The 23,236-nt window shown below is 35.2% G+C and overlaps 1 protein-coding gene across 4 annotated transcripts; it reads left to right on the forward strand.

The window, feature by feature from the left end:
• Positions 1–259: 259 nt before the first annotated feature.
• LOC117565266 (uncharacterized) lies at positions 260–23,225 on the forward strand. 4 transcript variants are annotated; one of them, XM_052002321.1, is made up of 4 exons: positions 267–1,422; positions 15,693–15,804; positions 21,805–22,285; positions 22,349–23,224. In XM_052002321.1, exons 1-4 carry the CDS (start codon positions 997–999, stop codon positions 22,446–22,448), a joined length of 1,119 nt encoding a protein of 372 aa, XP_051858281.1. In that variant the 5' UTR covers positions 267–996; the 3' UTR covers positions 22,449–23,224. The 4 variants fall into 4 exon arrangements, with proteins under 4 accessions (XP_051858282.1, XP_051858281.1, XP_034100182.1 ...); XM_034244291.2 differs by having other exon boundaries at positions 269–1,422; positions 21,802–22,285; positions 22,349–23,221; XM_052002323.1 differs by lacking the exon at positions 15,693–15,804 and having other exon boundaries at positions 1,407–1,422; positions 21,802–22,285; positions 22,349–23,225.
• Positions 23,226–23,236: the final 11 nt, after the last annotated feature.

The following is a 23,236-nucleotide window of genomic DNA, read 5'->3' on the forward strand; positions in this document are numbered from 1 at the left end:
TCACTCTCTCGTTCGTACGCATGCTGTGTGTGGTGGTCTTGTAGAAAGCACAAACAGAGCAATTGCAAACGCACAAGCATGCTTGCGCTCACAGTACTCCGGCCCCCCCACGCATACAGCAAGGCAATCGCACGCGACGATCACAGAGAGAGAGAGAGAGAGAGAGAGAGAGAGCGTGAACAAGAGCGAAGCTTTTGCTGCTGCGACAGACAACAGCGACAGCAACGGCTGCTGCTGTTAATGCCGCTGCTGCTGTTCGACGCTGCCCTCAGATAGAAAAGAACTCCCGACGCGTTCACATCGTTGGAAAGCAAGCGCGCGTAATTTGAATACAAGAAATACAAAATACGCAACAATACAACAAAAGAACCAAAACCTAAGTGAACAAGTGTGCAATAGTGACAACAAAATATACATATAAAAAAATACAAATTATTTAAAAAGCCCACATACGAAATTTCAATAAAAAAAACCGCATGGATCATAAAAATATTTATAGCACTTAGTTGCGTTTAGCCGCAATCTCTCAATCTCAAGTCGGTTTGACAGCTGCCGTCGCCGGTCTCTTTTTTATTTGTATTTAAAACAACATTTCAAAAAAAAAAAAATAAAAAAATCCACAACAAATCTACGCATACATATTGACAGCATTTGAAGAGCAGACAGCAGACAGCAAACAAATTTTCAAAAAATACATATAAAAAACCACTTGAAATTGCAAGTTCTGACAAATTGTTGCTGAGTCTGGGCAGCTGCTGCTGTCGCGTGTGCCAATAAAAAACGAAACCGACAAGAAAAAAACGTTGACAAATATTTAGCAACGCGTTAAAAAAATATTTCGTGCGTGACGACATCTAAAAATAAATGAATTAGAATTCGAAGAAAGAGATTTATAATTAAAAATATAAAATGTTAAGTGAATAATTGAATTGCAATCACAAATCACAAAAGTTCAATTCAACCAAGTGCAAATAAATCAATAAAATATATCTCAAAATGATGATGTCCAGCATGTTGTATCTTTCGTCATTCTTGTTGCTGTCCATGTGGAGTATTGTGCTGGCCACAACTGACAATCAGTTAACACATCCAGCACTCAATAAAACTGACGCGACCCTGAGGCGTCCATCTAATCAACTGACTGTGGATCAGCAGGAAGACGATGATTATTATAGCGACAATGAGCCAAGCGATTCCATTGATAGTGATTATGCGGCGCCTAAATATAGCAACCCGATCTGGATCACTCCGACGCCGTCACCTCCAACATCACCTCCATCCACAACTCCAACGACTCCAATGCGAACATCATCTTCAACGGCAATGCCAATGGCAATGGCTTCTTCATTGAAGCGCGTGCCACGGCATCCTCAGTATTTGTGGCACGCTAATCGCGTGGATGACGACGCCGCCTTTGATGAGGTGAGTTTCAATTCAAGCGCGCTTCTTTGCTGGGTGGCCACATAGCCCCAAGAACTCGCCTCGTTCTTCGTGGAAATCATAAAATCATCGTTATCTTTCTATGTGCTCTTTACAAATCTCTCTCTCTCTCTCTCTTTCTCCCCATCTCTGTCTGTAAATATTTGCCAGCCGTGCAGCAAAGCGTGGCGCGTGGGTGGCTCGAATTGTTATGATTGCGTTCAAAGTGAACATGCGCAACGAGCTCGCTCGCCTCGCTCAATAAATTCTCTAGCTTTGCGAATGCGAATGCAAATTTTATGGTCTACAAGACTGCAGATTTATGGTCTAAATATGTCAAGTTCCCTCACATAAATTTGTTATGATAAATTCCAAACTATTTTTTTTTTTTTCAAAAATAGACTTGACCATTTGTGTTAAGCGTCTGCATATACCAAACAGCATTCTAATACTTTATAAATATTGCAATTTAAAGGAACTAAGCAATTGTTAAATAATACTTTAACTTCATTCTTGATAACTAAATTCTTTATTTTTTTTTTTATAACGTGTTTATACTAAAGTTTTTCATACATATAGCAAATTCACAATAAAATACCATTATTTTATGAGAAAATTTAGTTCAGTAATAACTACAAATAACAAATGCATATGATGCGAATTAGTGAAAGAAAACAGACAAACATACTTTAACTAAATCGAATACTTTAGAGTTTACAATATTAATAACAATATATTAGACATTTTTAAAAATTGTACAATCTAAACTTTTGTACAATTATACCAAAAAATTATTTTTGTAACATTTATCTGCATATTCAATTGAAAAACCATTTTCATTGAATAATAAAATATAATAAAAAAAATAGTATTTCAATCCAATCATTAAACGATAATAAAAATGATTCATTTTCTACTTCAGATGTGGATCACTTACTCATTCACACAAATTCATTTCATAAATAAACCGCAAACATTTTAAAGATTTCTATTCATACTAAAATCTCGGTATTTACAATAAACAAATAACTAACAGTGCAATTGAGTATTAATAATACACAATAATATTCAGTAATATAGCTAAATTAGTAAACTTAGTAAAATACGAAAAGTTTCTTGGGCAACCCACATCAGTTGTCAGCTTTAGCTCAGATTGTGCATTAGATGTGAATGCCTCACCTTGAACCTCAATAAGAAATGAGAAGCAGCACGAATGAATGAACGAAACGAATGTAAGCATATGAGTGTGTGTGTGTGTGTGTGTGTGAGTGTATGAATGACTAACCCTGAGCTTGAGCCTGCGCCTGAATCTTGAGACTGAATCTGAATCGTGTTTATCTTAAGCTGCGATGCCAGTGTCGATTTTGAGAGGAAGCCCACCCAGTTTGGCAGTTATCCAATGTTGAAGCGAACGCCTGGCAATTATGAAACGTGTTGCGGCAGCAGCCAATTTGGTTAACAAGCCAATTTCGCACAATGCTTCTCGTAAATTGCCACGATCGACAGTGGTCTTCAGCCATATGTGGAGACCGCATAGCATAGCATAGATCCTGCAAAAAACAACAGCACAACAAGATCAGGCTCCGTCTCTCTGTGATCAGTTTCACTTTCTGGCCTGTAATTGGGCCAAGCGTGCCGACAAAGACGGACACACAGACAGAGAGTGAGAGAACACGAACTCAAACTCGAGACCGAGACCGAACCTGTCTTCGATCACAACTGGACAATCGAACAGCTGGGCTATCGCTATGTAGCATAGCGGTCATGTTAACTGATAAGCAGTAAGGCGATCAGTAGCCATTTAAGGCGAGCTCTTGAGTGGCTCTTCACTTTCCGTTAATTGCCTCAATTGACTTGCTGAGCAACCAATTGCCTGACATGTTGTAACAGTTGTCGCCTTAATGCGAGTATCCCCACTATGAATACTCATATTCATACTCATACTCACACTCACATATGCAAATGAGCTCCAATTGCTGTCAACCAGCAGATCTTCCCCTGAATTCATTCTCCTTTTTGTTTTTTCGTTTATTTAAATGATCTCTGTTTAATTTGTTGACTCACCAATATCGCAATACTATTGTACTTGAATGCAGATTACATTCGTCCACTGCAAATCAGATCAATTTAATTCGTATTCATTCTGCAACTAAAGAGCATGATTCATGCTAAAAGTATTCGCAAATTCCAACTCTTAACCATTTCAAAAGAAATGAAAATCATTGAAATGTAATTCACATTCACATAAGAACGCTTGAAATTTAAAGAAATATTTCCGAAAATTAAATTTATAATTTCTTTAGAAAGAATGTTTCTCAGTTGCTTTTTAAACTGACATAAAATACGCCAAGCAGATTTCTGGGAATTAAACTAAATAAATTTGAGCAGAAAACATTTTGAATAGTTGAAAAAGTAGAAACAAAGTATGATAAGGAGATTTCTAAAAATATATGTTAACTATCAGAATTTAATCAGTACGAACTAAGACCAAAAAACATTTTGGGAAATTAAATTGAAAAATAAACCTAATGTAAATTGATAATTTCATGAACGATTATAATTAAAGCTAAATTGCGAATTTATGACATTAATCAAGGTCAAAATGATATCCTATGCTCAGATCTAAGCTGTATTAATTTGAGGGCATTTATGAGGGCACATAGAAATGTGATTTACCAAATTTGCTAATGTCTAGTGAAATACAGCAACAATTTCTCTTTCTCGCAGCACAGTTCAATACATATAGATTAATCTTCTTAATCTAAAGTCCGCACACACAATTTAAGGGGATTTCCAGAGAAGCTGAAACCCGAGCTGGCATTAGCCAGAGTAGCGAATCATCAGAGAGAGAAGATTAAAGAGCAAGGCGACCGACAGTCAGACGTTGTTGCTTCTGATTCTGTTGCTGTTGCTGATTAATGTTGATGTGTGCTTCCAATAAGTTGCATTTGCAACTCTCAAGTTACAGGTACCACCCAACCACACACACACACACTCGCACACTCTTGGCCAAGGGCTGAAGACCTTGACAGCTATTTTAATAAGCTTGCAACGTTGTTGCATGGCATAGCTTATGGTTATGCATCGCTCCTTTGATTGCTGACCTTTGGAAGGAATTTAATATTGTGTTCTCGTCATTTTACTTCTTTTCCTTTCTTGCTGCCACTCACTGGTTGTTGCAACAAGCTCTCAGTCCTTTGGCTTTGAATCACCGCACTTGTTTCGCTCCCGTTTTCATTCTTCACTCTTCACCGGCTGCTTTATTATTGCTGTTTACTTTGCACACATTCCGCATTCGTTTGCATAGCTACGAGTGCAATAATAATATCGGAAATAAGGTGAATTAAAATAACTTACAAATAATGCGAGCATTCTTACAAGATATTTGTGCCGCTGTAATTTCATCATCTCAGATATTCGTCATGGAGGAAACTCTGACTCAAAAGGTCAGTTGGGTTATCTTTGCAGCTTTCGCTGTGAATTAAATTGTTCAATGCCATAGAACATCGTTATCAACTGGCAACTTGAGAAGAGCGACTTCTCTACAAACTATTTACAAACATTTTGCTCTCCCACTTTTATTTTAGCAGCTCATTTATTTACATTTTATTATTCATCAAGCAAACTGTTAGTTTGCTTTTCACCTCACAAAACAGGTCATGAAATGTGTATTTTATTTATATCAAATGTGTTGCCTTTCAAGTGTGCAATTTCAGAGAATCTTATCATGCACTTCAACAGCACAATTAAGATTTACCCATTTCGATTAAATAACATAAATAATTATTTCAATGTTGTTCGACATAAGTATTACAATTGCATTTCATCCTGTTTGCTTGACACTTTTAAACATACAATATGTGGCAATGAATTCAACGGAAATGCATTTTACAAGAGAGCAAATTAAAAGCATAAGAACACATTTACGATTATAAAATATATGTGAACTTATCTTCTTAAGCGGAAACTAAATAATTTCAGAAGTGGAAGAAAGTAGAACTTTAAGGCAATCGTCTTAACGAACAAATATCTCCACTTTGAGTGCCAACACTTTAAAGATGATTAAATGCTTATATAATAATATATCAGATACACACATTACATTTTACATTAAATATATTAAAATTATATATACGAGTAACAAAAAAAATCAGTTATTTAAGCTAGAAGATAAAAATGTTATCCTAACATACAAAAATAAAATAATTTAAAATAAATAATAAGAAGTTTCATACAATCGATTGAAGAAGTGAAGACTTTAAAATAAAAAAGTAGAAAAACTTTAATACAATCGTTAAAAGAATAAAATATTTCCACCTCGACACACAGAAAGCAATTTAAAAAGAACTTTAAATGCCTTTAATCATTATAAAACCTCAAATTATTTCCAATGAAATAAGAATGTAGAAAAACTGTTATACAAACGTTAAAAAAAAATAAAATATTTCTAACGAAATAAGAAAGTAGAAAAAGTGTTATACAAACTGTTAAAAGAATACAATGTTTCCACTTGGACAGTCTGGAGGAAGCAAACATTTAAAAGAGGATGAAATGCTTGCATCATAACATATCAGATGCATATACGAAAGTGCCTCTGATTGTTAAAATGCAACCATCTATCAATCAGAAAATGAGAAAAGAATTAATCCGCTTGCTGCGTGCACAATCCTTTGCACTTGCAACGTTGCAGCACTTTGGTGCAGTTGCACTTTACAAATTGCATCGATTCGATTTCAGAATCACAGCATCGATTTCTTGTAATCTGCCAGCCCAATTCTGTTGCGAAAGAGGAGACCCAAAGAAGTCTCCGGACTAATTGTAAGCTTTTAAGCTGCCGCATACCAATGGACATGCCACAAATACAAACACACACACAACTCCTGAGGAGCAACTGTAAAAATGGAAATGAAAATGAAAATAAAATAAAAACCTACATAGCATTCGGTTTCTTGCCACATCTTGCTAGTAAAATTGGGGATACCGAAAAACTCTTCATAGTGATTTTGATTTATTGGCATTATTCATTTATGATTGCGCCGACCGACAATGTCATAACTCGGACTAATGACAGGCAAATCGGCTTATGACATAATGTGGCCAACATGCTGCCTATATGTATATATCAACAGAGTATCTACATATGTATATATTTATATGCTACTTATATGTTTGTACATCATTTCGATTATATGCGATCCGGGCGTGATTTATAGGCCAACTAACAAAATGCGGAAGCCCCAAATTTATATGCCAAATCTATAAAGTTTTATAAGTATTATTAATAAAGAAAAAAAAACAGCACACGTCTTGTTTCAAGCCTTAATGAATGAGGAAAACCAAAAGCTGAAATGCTGAAAACTGAAAACCGAAAACCGAAAAAAAACGGAAAACCAAAATTGTAGCGCCAACGGCCAAAGTGTCAAACCCGAAAAAAGAAACTGTCGCCAAAACAATAAATTAAGATATTTGGCATTCGACTTGTTGGCATTTCGAATATCTTTGTTGGCTGCTGTTGCTGCTGCTGCTGTTGTTCATAATTTACTGCCCCGGACTGTTTGTTGGCTGCTTTTTGATTGATCGTCGACTTGTTGGCCATTAAACTGGCGCGCCAAGAGTCGTGCAATTAAAACACGACAACGATGCATATGGAAATCTCTTTACCTCCCAAGCATCACAGCATCACAGCATCGCAACATCCCATGAAAACCTGCACACTCTACACTTTTCCGAGCTCATTAAGATAGCCCCGTTTATAGGAGTGTTGCCAATAGCTACTTAAAATTAGAATGAGAAATAGAAATTGAAGTGTGAGATAAACTGGCAAAAGTCTCTTGATGAAAATTCTTTGCATTAATTAACAACAAAGTGTTGTTTGTTTGTCCTTAAGAAAACTGATAACTGATTGCAACATGGTGTAAGCTATTAAATAAAATATATATACTAATATGTTAATCACAAAGATGCTATCATTAAAACTGCATTATTGAATATTGAAATACTTGAAATGATGAGAGCATTAAACTTTTCATAAAGAATTTTTAATAAAATTTCAAATTTTTTAAATTGGCAAATCATCATTTGCAAAAATTATTAAAATGAGGAATTGTATTCTTTTTAACCAAACTTACTTGTAACTGTTTTCTATATAAAATCATAAGAAAATAATAAATATTCCAATCATTAACCTTCCTAAATATAGTATTTTAAAATACTTAAAATAACAGTTAAAATACATAGAAATTTTGTATTATTATTAAAATATAGAAAACAGAATGGGCAACAAATAAAATATTAATTTATGATATAAATTAAAAAATAAGTAACAAGTATTCCGATTTTATAGTGACATTTTTCCATTCTTGAAATGGGAAATAGAAATTTTGAATTTGAAGAACTGTTCTAGAATTTTCGTAGAATTATCATAAGATCTTTATTGAAGAATTGATTTTCTTTGTACAATTTTGACATCATATATATAATTATGATTGAAGATTGTATTCTTGATTTAAGCATGTTATTTTAGAAAAAGAATTTGAAACAACCTAAAAAAAACGTATTTCAACAATCACTCCACAACAAACTTTAATAAAACCAATGCACTATTTGCAACATAATCAATAAAAGTGTCGACATAAATTCACTATTTGCAATAATGCAATAAAAATGCTCACAAATATTATGGCCACATGCTAAACAGATGTTACAAGCTGCATCACCATGTTGGCAAACTCTTTTTCCGACTTCGCCTGGTGAAAGAGAACAACGCGTAAATGAAGCAAATTGCAAAAGTCAATCTGTGGCAGAGACCGTTGCCCAACAAGCGGCAATCTCGCTTATGCAATCTCAATCTTGATCAACAGAGTGTGTGTGTGCGAGTGTGTGAGTGTGTTTGTTGCATGCTGTGTGTGGGCGTTGCAATTAGAAGAGCTCCGTCATGTTCTTGTAGCCAAACAGTTCGACGTCTCGTCAGGGCAATCAGTCAATTCAATCAGACACACAATGCTGCCTAGAAGTATGCGTATAATCAGCTGTATGTCGGGGCCACATTTCCGGCATATTTATAATCGCAAGTCGTAGTCTAGTCTAGGCTTTCTTGCCTCGCCTGGCAAACGTGTTGTAGTAACGCAGTTTCGCAGATTTTTTCGTTTTTTTTTTTTTTTTTTTTTTTGGTTTAATTGGACGCGCCTTGAGCGGTTCTCTGGCCAGGCTCATGTGGCATCATGCAACAGGCAAGAGGCAACAGTCAAGAGGCAAGCATCGGCATCGTCATCATCATTATTCTCATCATTATTGGCTGTCATTGACATTGGTCGCTGTTTGCCTTTTATGGCCCACAGGCGGCGCTTTTGTGCCAACGCTCGCTTTCTTCATCTCTTAATTTCTCTGTCTCTCTCGCTCACTCTCTCCTGATCTCTTTTTCTCTCTCACTCACTCTCAGTCAACTGCTTTCGTTTTCGCATTTCGCCAAAGCAAACAAATAAAATTGTCATAATAAACAGACCAAAGAGAAAAGGACAGACAGACGGACAGACAGATGGACGGACAGCATCCATTTCCATTCGCTCGTTAAAATTAAAAAGCATTTTACGCACTCGCCCAAAGGCCGCTCACAATTTTAAAAGTCGCCTCGGCCAGAGAGCAAAACTGTGTCCAAATGTTCAAAATGTTCAAATTGTGATGTCTTTTAATGCGCGTAGTTTCAATTAAGTTATAAAAAAAACCCCCCAAAAACAAAAAAAAAGACAGATAGAGAGAGAAATATATCTGCACATATTCATGCAAAACTGTTGCCTTTTTCTTTAATTACTTAAGTTTATGGCCAGTGTGCTACAACCAGCCTAATTGCCACTTTTATGTCAATGTATAAAAACGAAACAAAAAACACAAAAACCAAAAAAAAGAAAATATGGAAAAATGGAAACAAAAAAATTGCTTATAAGCATTTCACATTACGCATTCGCCATGTGGCATGTGGCAGGAGGCATGAGGCAGTGTCTGTCTGTGTCTGGGCCATGTTTACAATTTCTAAATGAAAATATTGAGGCGAAATGTTTTCCAAAACGCTGCGCTGCTCTGCTCGTTTCTATGCCTAGCTTTTAGCCAAATTACAGCATTTTTGCAGTTAACAACACAAAGAAGTCCAACACACAGAACAAATAAATGAAAAGATACAAAAATGTACAACAAGGAAGCAACAACAAGAGCAACTCAATTAAGCCAGAACGAAACACGTATGCTCTACTTGCATGTGAATGAATTGCCTTTTGTTGCTAAGCAAACTTTGAAGCGTCTGTGAACTACAGGCTATTAAAAAACAAGAAAGAAAGCTACAACTAAGTGTGCTGGACTGTTAGATACCCGCTTCTCATTGTCAATTAAAGCATTAATTAACCAACATAATATACGGAAATATATCGATTTAGCACTACATTCAAAATATACCACAGAGTGCGAAATAAACCATATTGTCAACCAAACCCACGAAGAACAGACAGCAGCTGTGTTTTTCTAATCTGATCTCAACCAGGAAATATAAAGATCACAGTTATGATTGTTTGTACTCTAGCTTTAATATTAAGAAAAAATATAGCTCTATCTCTAAAAGTTTCTGAGATCTACCAATAAATGGATAGACGAACAGACAGGCGATATTTGGTCTTTTTAAATAAAAAATTATTTGAAATATAAACAACTTGTTTTTTTGCAAATCTGTTCTTTTTATATATAGTAGAAATAATTAAAAATTATTGGAAAAAGAAATTAAATCGATTAACATATTTTTACGAATTTTACATCACCTTAAAGTCAGAAGTGTCAAACATGTATCATCTTTTGCTCGCCACTGTATACTTAATAGGGTCCTTATAATACCCTTTTACTCTATGGGTGCCGGGTATAAAATAATTTTAAGGAAAGGCTATGCAATTGATTTACCCATGAAACACTTTTTTTTTATTAGCTAGTCCAACAAGTTCAGTTTCTTATCGAAAGATACGTGTGGTCATGCAATTCGCCAAGATATCTGAAAAAGATACAGTTTTATTATGAAAAAACCCGTGAAAGTTCAAATGCAAACTAGAGATATAAAAGCACTTAATTTTTCCAAATGAAATTGACTGTTCAATATTGCAAACCAGGGAATAAACTCTTTAAACTGAAACAGAAACCAATTCAGTATAAACTTTAAACATTGGCATTGTGGCAACACGTTGTGGCAAGATGTCTACCACAAAGTTGCAATTGCTTTTGGACAAGTTAGTAATAAGGGAAAAAAGATTGTGTTAGGTTGCGAATCGGCAATTGGCAGCTGAAATAGACACGAATTGTGGCAAGTTCGAGTGTGGCTGTGTGTGTGTGTGTGTCTGCAGTTTGCCACATATTCACACTGCAGCTTGCAGCGTTTGTTATGCTCTCTTTTCCATAAACAAATATTGGGGCTGAGTTTTTGTGTGTTTATTTGCACAGTTGGCGGCAAATTTGCCGCTTTACTGACTCGATGTGGTTCTTTCAGCTACTGTTTTGACTGCTGACTCCCTGAACTGGCTGGCAACTCATTCGGTGGCAGCATATTCACTGACCACGAGCAGTGAGAGGCCTCTAAGCGAAACGAAACGCAACGCAACACAACTCCTGAACTGGGAGGATCATAAAAATGAAAACAGTTTGTGGGGCGTGCTATTTGCATTTGACTCATAACTCTTTTGATTGCAAATAAACCGAGGACGGGTTTCATTCAGTCCACTGCCCGAGCTGTTGCTGTTGTTGTTGTTGCTGTTGTTATTGTTTGCAGTGTTACCTTCTCTGTGCTTTGGGCCCATAAAATGCCAGACGCGCGAGTCACACCCACGCCAGGAATTTGACTCGTTTCATTCCCGGGGCATCCTTCAAAACCGAGCACCCAACTGAACTGAACAGAAAAGAACCGAAGTGAGCTGAGCACAAGGCATATGCAAATGAAGTTTGTTTTTATTGTTTGGTCCCCGACAACAACAACAGTAACAACAACAACTGTTTTCGAATACTGTCAACCGGCAGACACTTAATGGGTTTTTTCATCTGCTTTTGCAGCTCCGACACCAACTCCATCTCCAACTCCGACTCCAGACGGGGTCTTTGGGGTCTGGTCTTTGGGCAACCGAAACGTCACTGGGTTTCGGAATGGGCCTGTCATGGCTGAGCATGCGTAATGAAGCTTAAGTAGAACTGGTTATAAAAAAAAAATACAGACACACTCGAAAACAAACTGCCAATGCCCATGAAAATGCTACACCTCACAAAAAGGTGGCAGTAGCTTAACGAACCCAAGGAGTTTCGCTATCCCCCCCAAAAAGAGGATGAAGCGCTATTGAACTGTGTGTGTGTGTGTGTGTATGTGTGAGTGTGTATGCCACAAAGACAATTTTCGACCTAGACAATGCAGAGAGTGTGTTGAAAGGTAATCAATTGTGATGTGAGAGAGAAATGCTGAAGCTGTGAAAGTGTAAAACAGAACACTTCTAAGCGAATAATGCAGAGCGTGTGTGAACAATAAATTGAATAACATAACGTATTAATGAAGGCGAAAAAATAGACAATACTTTTGGGAATATTTGAACAGTATAACACATTAATGAAGTAAACAATATGCAATGCACTTAAGATATACTTACAACAATGGAAGAAGATGTGTAGAAGATGTGTATAACGAAATGGAGTTTTGATCATTTTCGAACATTCTACTAAACTTAATTTAAATATAGAAATATAATACTACAAATATTTGCTTCGAATGAGTAATAAAATATTCAATTATTAAATCGTTATTTAATCAGAGTCAAGTCTCTCATGAATATCAATAATTCATTAAAATAAGTGTCTATACTTTTATTGATCACTTGTGGATATTTTTGGAGAATACATTTTTCCTCTTAAAATCTATAATATCATGTACCTTACATTTCTTTCTTTTTTCATTAATAAAAATAAAAAGATATTCCTTTCAATAAAAATAAAAAGATATTCCTTATGTTCACATTTCGTAACAAAAAACTTTAAGTTAAATAAAAATATTACTCTTTGTTTAAAATGAGGAAGAAATAATACAGCTTATTAATTGTACAAATTTATAATACTGTTTGCTATTTATAATCTCAGAGCATTATAATACTGTTTGCTATTTATAATCTCAGAACATTAATATTTTATGTTTCATCATAAGTTATTTTTCAACTGTTGATGTTATTTTCAATTAAAGATGCAGCTGCAAAAGTGACGAAAGAGTTTGTTATTAAATGCAATTTTGTTATTTTATTTCCGTCTCTTTTAAATGCAATTAAAACGATTTAATATTTAATTATATTTCATTCATATTGATCCCCGTAGCTGTTTGTAATGGACATCAAAGCGTTAAGAAATTGCAATAATTGAAAATTAAATGCTTGCCAGATGGAAATTTAATATTAATTTCAAATTAAACTGCATTTGGCAATGAAATTGAGCTCAAACAAGATTGCTGCCATTAAGAAATGTTTAGGCACGTACACATAGAATATGATAAATGCAATTTACAAATTTACAGATATTTAAGGACATTAAACGCTTTCAACCTGCCGCTTTCACCTCTCTTTCCCTTCAAACGCCGCACAGTAGGCAACAAGATTTGAATTGAATTTATGCGCCTGATTTATGGCATGTTTGCTTTTGTTGTTGTTGTTGTTTTTTGGCATGTTTTTGCCGCGTGGCTTGTTCAACGCAACAATTTGTGTTTTAACACGCGCATCACAAGCAGAGGAAATTGCAATGTGCCACAGACATAACACACATAAGTGCAACACCTGAAAACAACAAGCGTAACGCTATCACTTTCAGCTCAAAGAGCAGCAGCGTTCACCATAAAAAAACAAACAACATTGAACAAAATTAAATTGAAAATTTTTCACAATTTGCAAAATATCGATTTTCAACAAAACACGGCTTTCGTTGCTCTCCATATAGTATATTTTGCTTTTTTTCGCTCTGTTTGAGTTGCAAGCGAGTGTCATGAAAACTAACGACATGCATATAACTGACATATAATGCCAAGCACAGGCAATGAATGCGGGTGGAAAGAGGGGGAAAAGAGGGTAAAGGAAGCTGATGGCGTGGGTAATAAATGAAGTGTGCAGTCAAGAAAAATGGCATACAATTCGCATTCTCTTGGCATTCGTATTCGCATTCGCATTCGCATTCGTATTCACATTCGTATTCACATTCACATTTGCCTTCTCAGGACATCGTGCGGCAACCCGTTAAGTGAAATGGCCAATGTGCTTGGCCAATGCAGGATGCAGCAATGTGTGTGTGTGCGTCCGTGTGTGTTGTGGGTGTGTGTGTGTTGGGCATGTCTTTTGCTTGAGAGCAGTGTGCCACATGTTTCTTATTTATTTCAACCCGCAGATGCGCCTTTTGAAATGAATATTTTGCAAAGGATATGGCCTGTACTTTAACCTATTTAAAAAACGCAAGAGCTTTTGCATCTTTCTTTATCCAACAATTATATATATGTATACATTTTTGTACCTTTCTTTATGCCACAATTATGTATATTACATTGTATTCTGTATTCAGTACAATGATGATTACAATTTACTTCAGTAAACCAAGGTAATTGCATAACTTAAAATAAAAGCCGACTTAAAATAGTTTTAATTTTTGTTTAAATTGCGTTTAATCGCTGTTTTCTTTTGTGTACGAATACGGTATGAAACTATCGATTTTATATTATACAGTAATATTATACTGTATACTCGTATAAATATACATTATAGTATATTATTCTACTACAATTTAACTACCACAATTCAAATTGATATACAAACTTTATATGCAATTGTAGTAGAAGTTTCGGCATTCATAAACTACTTATTATTTCCTTATAAACATAACATTAAAAACAAATTAAAAACAAAATTTTAATTTTATTATTCTATATTTAATATTTGCTAAGCTATGATATTTAATGCTCAGAAAATATTAAAACAAAATCCCAAAAAAAATATTTTTAAATGTACAAATGGAATATTGAAAACTTCCGAAAAAACTTCACTTAATGCTCACAAAATTCTAAAATATATCCGTCAAAAAGAGAATGCAAATGATTAATCATAAATGTGCAAAAAGCATAAGCTAACTTAAGCAGAAAAATAAATGTACAATTTAATCTCTGCAAGGCTTTTTCATATTCAACAAAATTGTTTCCATACAGATTTTGAACCGAGCTTTTTCTTCAACCTAATCCCAAAAAATATAGTTAAATTTGTCCCAATTCAATCTGTTGCATGGATTTACAATATTTCAACATTTTGCAAGGCAAAAAACAACCACAACAAAATTTATTAAATAACAAAATGTTGCCATATGTATGAATAATATATATACATATATGTATATGTATATCGGATGTGGCTGTTCTCTCATCCATTACACAATTCACAGCGAATTTTATGTTTTCTTTTATTTATACATGTATTTTCACTTTTTCAATAAAAAGAAAAACCAAAAAACCCCAAAAAAAAATGTGTAAATGTTTCATATGTTGATTGCGTGGCTCCCAAACATATTGAAATAGTGCAATAATAATGAAAGCCGCAACGCGAAATGCAATATGAAAAGTGAGAAACTTTATATGCAATGAGAAATGACAGAGGCAAAGACTAGAAATTACCCTGTGAAAGTGTAAAACACTTATTAAATCTTAAAAAGAATTACAAAGAGGAAGAAGTGTGAAACTTAATATCGAGAAAAAACGAAAAACAAGCATAAATTTCAAGCTAGAATCACACAATAATAACTAACTGCAATCGGGTTTTAGTTGCTTTGACTGACAAATCTGGTATATTATATTTTGACCTTTATACCTAATATGGCCTTTGGTATACTTTAGTGCTGTTGTGGTATAATATTAGGTATATTTTAAGAATAATGTCGCACTGTTTTTCTTTTATTAAAAATGGTTAGCGAATCGAATATACTCGACTGTACCTTTCTTACTTGTTTAAATGTTTCTTTTAGTTTTAATATACCCCTTCCAAACCTTTTAGAGGGTATTTCTTTATGCGTATATATACACGTATGACTTTGCGTGGTCGGGCCAAGGCAATTGCAAAAGTAAATCAAAAGCGAGAGTGAAAAAAAGTGCATAGGGCATCGAAAGTGGCAGTTGCAACATTCTACTCGACCCGGCATCGCATTTCAATTTAATTTTCATATTTTCTCCTCCCACTGATTTCCCGTCGTACTCTTTCTTCACTTTGCAGGCGGGCTATCAATCGGATCAGGCGGTCGGCACTTTGACCGCCCAGAAGCAACAGGAAGTGGGCACTGCCGAGGGTGTGCAGCTGAGTCGTCGTCTCTACGCCAGTAATCTGAGTGAGTATGGCAAAAAAGAAATACAAAAAAAAAAAAACGAACATGATGTACTATATTTTAAGAGCACACACATTGGCGCCATTAAACGCCACAAATTCCGCCTTGGGAAAGGCCTCATGAAGGCATTTCTTCATCTGCTGTGTATTTCTGCTCGGCACTTGATCATCACGTTTTGGCCATAAAAATTGTGCTAAGCAAATGGCATTTTGTCCCGAGCAAAGCCAAAAGACAATGTCAAGGAATCAGCGTCGTCGTCTCGCTCCCGTTTGTTTTCGTTATTTATATCTGTGAATGGGGTGTTGTTTGCTGGTTTGCTGGTTTGCGGATCGTCTAATGCCCATTTTGACTTCAGCACGTGACTGCAAGCAGTGATGAAACATTCGCCAGCAGCCAAAGGGCACAAGCTAAAAGACAGTCGAGAACGAAGTTTAGCCCCAGTAACATACGAGTATGTGAGACACTTTCTAAATGGCCAAGAAACGCACAAAAGAAGCAACCAAAAACCAAAAACTTGCTGCCATCGCCCCACCCAACTACAAAAAAAGTCAAAAAAAAAAATTAAACCTCTACCAAATGCCACACATTTTCACTCTGCCAACAGCGACTTTTCTACTTCTTTTCGCTCTCTTTCTTTTCTCTCTTTCTCTCTTGCTTGCTTGGTCTGTTGGTCTGTGCACTTTCGTTGCAATTAAAACGAGTTAACTTGTCAACAGTCAAGTTTTTGTTGCTGTTGACTCCTCTTTATGACAGACTTCTTTCCACAGCCATGCTCTAAAAGTCAACCAGAGTCATTCTAAAATTTAGTTTAAGGTGCTCAACGAATTTACTGCAAGTCTTTAAAACTAATGTGCACAAAAATTACAACACGAATATATTAAATATGACACACATTTTTTGTATTTCAAAAAAAGTTATAAGTATAGACAGGAATATATTTAAAAAGTGAATGTTGGGAATAAGAATATTTGTTTATGACATAAATCGGCTGATTTGTAAACAAACCCAATTAATTTAAATACTTAAAATTGTATAAATGTATTGAATATACAGTTTTACATTTTAAAAAACAATTCTTTGTCAACTAGACAATCTGATAAAATAAAGAGACAATAATAGTACTAACAAAAAATGAAGTAATGTAATCAATATAGAAGTCTCTGGCGGAATTTGTCGAGTGCGAAACAGTGAAAAACAAACACATTAACTTAAATAATTTTAATAAAGTCACGATTATTCTAATAGCTCTGGATAAGGATATTTAAAAATGATTTCAGGACCTTTTTCTGTTTTACAATAAAATATATAATTTCATTCAATTTTTGGTTTGCGTATTAATTTGTTCATTTTTGAAATTCTCTTAAAACGAAAAAATAATTTCAAAAACATTAAAAGTGCTAATCAAGAGCTATAAGATTCAGGTTTATTAAATATACAAAAATTTTTTGGTATATGATTTTTCACTGTAGATAGTGTCGCACACGATATTTTCGCTAGAGTATTACTCATATACATTTTTGTAATGTAAAAATAAAAAATACATATTTTACTCAGCACGTAAATTAAATTAGATACGAAATCCTGGCTCGACCTCACGTAATCTACTTCTTAGCAATTTAACTCGTGTTACAAGTGCACTAATTACATACATATATGACGAGAACATTGAAAACTTATAAGCTTAAAGGTTAATTGCTTTAAAAAAAATGTAATGAATGAGCATTAAAAAATTAAGCGATTAACCTTTAAGCTTAACAGTTTTCAAGGAATCGAATGAATGAACATTAAAATGTTTTTTTCAGTTTCTTTTAAAATTTTTCGCATTGTTAAGCTATGCTTCTACTATATTAATTGGCTCTGCCAATTTTAGTGAGATGATTTCCCCTTTTTAATATAGCAATCAAGAGTATGCTTGACATAATTTAGTATCAATATAAAAGAAAAAGTGTAAGGAAGTGTATGGAAACTTCGTTGAGCTGCACTTGACACTTATTTAGTGTTTATTGTTGTTGCGCTGCTGTGGTATTTTAGCCTTGTGCTGATCTTGCCAATTACTTCATTAAAAGCCTACGACTATCGGGCATACCAGCAGCCACAACAAGCACAACAACAACAGCGACAACAACAATATTTGCCCAGTGCAGGCATTGACAATGAAATGTGAGCTCATCGCGTGTATCTTTTTCGTTGCCACTTCCATTCGACTGGAAAATTGCCGTTTAAAAAGCGCGTTAAAATCGTCGTCGTCGTCTCTCTCTCTTTAGTTGTTTTTCTTTTTATTTTTCACTTACTTGTGTGTGTGTATTTTGTGAACCGTTAAGCGCGTGTGGACAACAGCGACGTCACCACAAATGAAAGTGTGTCACTAAGCCTGGGAAATTGTTAACTGATATGCCACAATGTACTCGGGTACTTTGCTGGTTGTTGTCGTTGTTGTTGTCGTTGTTGCAGCTCATTCGCTGTGGTTGCAGTTGCAATTGCCGGCAGCACTTTAAATGCGTAATGATGCAACAATTTTCTTATCACATTTTTGTTGATGTCGTTGTTGTCAGCGAATAAGCATGAAAGCGGCTTTAGACTTGGACTCCGACTCGGCTTTTGGTCACAATCGATTCTCAATATGCGTGTTCGGAGGAGAGTATTGGCTTCTGTTTATTGGCATTTGCCGCAGCGACATGTTTACCAACTTACCAACCGTTATCTCGAATGTTTGCTCAATGCTGTTGCTGTTGCTGTCCATGCCACAGTCACTGACGTCGCTGCTGTTGCTGCTGTGGTTGCAACTGATTCAATTGTTAGGCATGCAATGCCGCAGATTCCAAGAGCTTACGACTAGAAAATTGTTCGCCATTCAATGGCTCGCCTCTTGAGTGTTATTTATAATGGCATTCATTCATTTTGTTTGACTTTCGAGCGTTGCTTCTTCGTTAAACTTCCTTATGTGAGTTTCTATAGAATATCACTAACCAAACACCAGATGAATCACTCAATGTCTTCATCGATAGGAATGCAAGCAGCCTTAAAGATAATATATGTAACAGAGATGGAGGCTTATCAGTATCGGTTAGCATTAGCAAGTCGATAGGCACGAAGCTATCAGCATCAGCAATCGTGTTTAGCAAATCATCAGCCCTCAAAAATAGAACGGAAACAGCAGCAGTCGTCAGTCGTAAGGAAGCAGTACACAAATTATCAATTATCCATATATTAAATAGTCAAAGGTTATCAATATCCAAAATTACATATAATTAATCTTCAAAAAAGGTAAAAGAGAAATTGATAACAATATTTATGTTTACCAGCAAAGAACTAAAAGATATTTCAAATATTTCTAAGTTGAATTAAAAGTCGAAATCATTCAAAATAAACACATTTCATTTAATTTGAAATTGAAAGTTATTACCATCAAGAAGTGTTTTTTAAACTACTAAATATGAAACCAATAAAATATTTTGAAATCTGTTTGACATTTAAGTCAAATTACCTTAACTGATAAGTAGGTGAGAGTGCTTAAAAATCACATAAAAAAAACTTATTCCTCAACTGGTTTTGGGTAACAATAAAAATGTGTGTAAAGTGTCGCTGCAAACATCATAAAATCGCAAATTAGGTCATTACGTTTAAAAAAAATAAAATACTTTTATCTCTTAAAGCAATCAATATATCAGGAAAGAAAGATGTTTTAAGCAACAAAATATGTTGAACAAGGACAAATAATTAAATACATTTTTAAAATAAAAATGATTTAATAATTAAAATGGAAAATAAATCTCTGAATGTCGCAGCCATCGGTGATATTTAAAATATATCGCAACTGCTTTGTGTACGACATAAAAAAATCAAGTGTTACGTTGTAGTTTTTTAATAAAGTTTCGCGTTTCTCGCGCGTTTTTAAACGCAGTTCAGTAAACTTAATTATGGCATCGCTGTTGCACCTTTCAATGCCATTTTACGCACAACAATAAATAAGAATTGAACAAAAAACGAAATACATTAAAATAATCCAATCAGTTTAATCAGACCCAATTCGTGATGCTAGCGTTTTGTTCGCACACGGTTTTTGTCGCGCGCGTTTTTTGTCGCCCATTTACATTTCATTTCATTTTTTGTGTTGGTTTTTTGTTGGCATTCGCTGAAAAATAAAATGTTATGTATTCCTCTTTATTGATCGGCAGCATTTTGCACCTTTATTGCCCTGCAAACATTTCTCGTTGTTTTTTTTTAGTCGTCGAAAAGGCCATAAAAAACTCGCAAAAAATAATTCTCTGTGTACGCAGTTTTTATGCTGCTTCTGTTGTCAGAGACAGAATCGTCGTCGTCGTTGTCTGTTGCAAATGCCGACAAACTGCAGCCAATAAAGTCATAAAGTTTTGGCACAGCAAACACAAGCAACAGATGTGTGTGTGTGTACAAAACATTTTCTCTCACACTCTACTCCCAATCGAAATTCGAACTGAAAGCCGAAACAGAATGGGAATCAGAGTTCACATAACGAGCATTCACTGTACACACACAGTACAGCATGTCAGACGATTGAATCATCAAATTGGCAGACGACACGGCGACAGCCACAGCAACAACAACAGCAACAGCACACACACAACATGAATTATTCAAGGCCCCCAATTTGTTATTGCCGCACAAGAGAGCCGTTCTTCAACACAATGTGCAGCTGCAAGCAGCTGCTAGTTGCTTTTTCACAGTTGCTGTTGCTTCTGTTTGCTGCCACGTCTTCTGCCTTTGAACTTGCCCCTGCCCCTCCCCGAGTTGTTGGGTGGGTGAAGTCAGTCGCAAATTGCTGCACTTAGCCGTGACCGTGTGGCGTTGCATTCAACGCCCACAATCCCATAAAGTCATTACGTCTGCCATAAAATGCTACTTGCCACAGCAACCTTTGCTTCGGGCAAACTGCTCGTATCGAAACGTCCAATTAGGAAATGTCTTATTACAAAATTGTCTGTAACAGTAAACTGTTCGCTCCTCAAAAGGCTAAGAATTATACTACCAAAAATTATTTAACTAAAGAAAAGTCTTCAATAAGCAGCTTAAGCTTATCTTGTTAAATATGCATATTTCCTTAGAAGTTTGTGAATTGGGATGAATATTATTGCATTCAATTATTCTAACCTTAATTTGACAGCACTTTTGCTTTACTAAATATTTTCAAAAGCATTTATGTCAAAGGCATAAACAATGAGTATGGAAATACGATAATGTTCATTCAATTTGGTAAAATAAAAACAGCAAATAAAGAAAGCCAAATTTCAATTATCATATACCAAATTCTGTAAGCTTTTATGTCAATAGTAAATCAATAAGTATAGATTTATTAAATTACACAAATTGACCAATTAATTTAATTACATTATTGGATAGTTTACTTGAGTCTTAAACAAGAAAACTTGAAGCCAAGCTAATAAATTGCAATATAATCTTAATACAAATATACATATTTTCTCAGAGAATGATATGAGTAATTATATTGATGCAACCAGCAAAAATAAAGCTGACAAATTTGCACATAAACGTATACTTAATTTTTGACAGCACGTATGCTTAATTGAATAATTTTGAAAGCATATGCGTCAACAGAAAATAAATGTGCATTACATTTGATTAATTTAATTAATTAGCGCATTTTACTTTGAATTATCAGGCACTTTAAACAAAAGTTTTATAATAAGGGAACACATTCGTATACTTAATTTTCGCTGTGGCTGAAAATTAAATGTCGCACGCAGTATTTAATTGAGAAGCACTTATTATAGCAATGTTCGACTGTATTAATGGGATTCATAACAACAACAACAACAACAAGAACAGTGAATGGAAAAATATCTCTTATGCGTAATGCACAGTTCAAGAGTTTTCTTTTGTTCCACTTGCAATTGTCTCTTTTAGTACATATGACTTTTTTGTTTATTGTGTGTAATTTTACGATTGCATATTATTAACGACTCTCTATATTGTTTTTTTTATTTTTTTTAATTTTCACCTCAGGAGGCATGGCATTTGCGCATCTACAGCGTATTAACAACGAGGCACGTTGCAGGTGGCCGCAACCACGTGTCATCCACATCAACAGCGAGACATCGAAACATTATTCACCGCGTGCAACAATTCTGCATCGTTGCGACGAAGGCACCGGCTGCTGTGAAGAAGACTTTATGGTCTGCAGTGTGAAGACGAAAGCAACCGTGGAGCTGCCCTTCTTTGTGAAAGCTGTGGGAAGTCCCCGAGCTTCGCCCCAGATGCTCTCGCTGACCAATCACACCGAATGCGAGTGCGTCAGCTTGTCGGCCGTGCAGCAGACGCAGCGTCGCAAACGCAGCTCGCAGTGCCTGTGCCCCAAGCACTTTAGCAACTTTAGCAATGCTCTGAACTGGCATCACGGCACAAGTTGCCGCTGCGATTGCCACCTCAACGATGCAACGTGTCAGCGCCTGAAGAACGGTGAAGAAGGTTTCTCCATGTCCGAGCGCAGGTCAGTGAATGAAATGCATTTCCAATTTTCATTTGTCTTATGTATTGTTCTTTCTTCTTGCAGATGCATTTTGTACAACGATTGCAGTCCGCCCATTTGCAACTATGGCCTGTATAATTCACACAGCGGACGCTGTCCGCGTCCACAGCAGCGCCATCTATGAGGCAGTAGTGGCAGTCTAACGCCATCTACCGGTCTCAAATGGGATAACGCAGCTGCCATCTTAAACATAGCAATCCAGAACTGTGCATACATTAAAATATTTCACTAACACACACACACACACACTCACACATACACTTACAGTCGTATTGCATTCAAAGCAATTGAATTTATCCGCTGTGCGATTAAATGTGGGCAAATCATGTGAATTCGGCAGATTCATAATTCAATTTAAAAACAATCTAGAGAAAAAACAATTTCGGAGTATTTGATATCATTTGATTTATGAAATCAATTAAACATATAACAACAAAAAAAAACAATTTATTTAAACATTCAAAGGATTGAATATCATTGCTTTTTTGTGAACATTTAAATGGCAATTTATGCATTCAAATACAAAAATATTATGCTATTGTCTTTAATAAATCAAAACGAATTTCCTTTAGGCAGTTTATAAATTCAATTGATGACAATGCAAAAGAAAAGTCTAACTAAGAAAATTTGAAATATAAAACAGAAAATTTACTCAAATATTTACACAACTTTTTAAAGCATTCAACAAGCATGATTTGCCCACAAATTTAAACAACCTTTACAGGGCTCACCACACATCGCGTGTGAAATTGAACGCCTTCGAATCGTTTTTCGAATGTCGAACAGAAAAAGTATTGAAATAACTAACATTCAATTTGTACTTAAGTTACGCATATAAGTTTCAACTATAACTATAAACATAAACTATTTGTACTTATGATTAAACGATATAGCTAGTCAGCGATCACAATA

Source organism: Drosophila albomicans, chromosome 2L (assembly GCF_009650485.2).
Source record: "Drosophila albomicans strain 15112-1751.03 chromosome 2L, ASM965048v2, whole genome shotgun sequence".
Classification (NCBI taxonomy): Eukaryota; Metazoa; Arthropoda; class Insecta; order Diptera; family Drosophilidae; genus Drosophila; species Drosophila albomicans.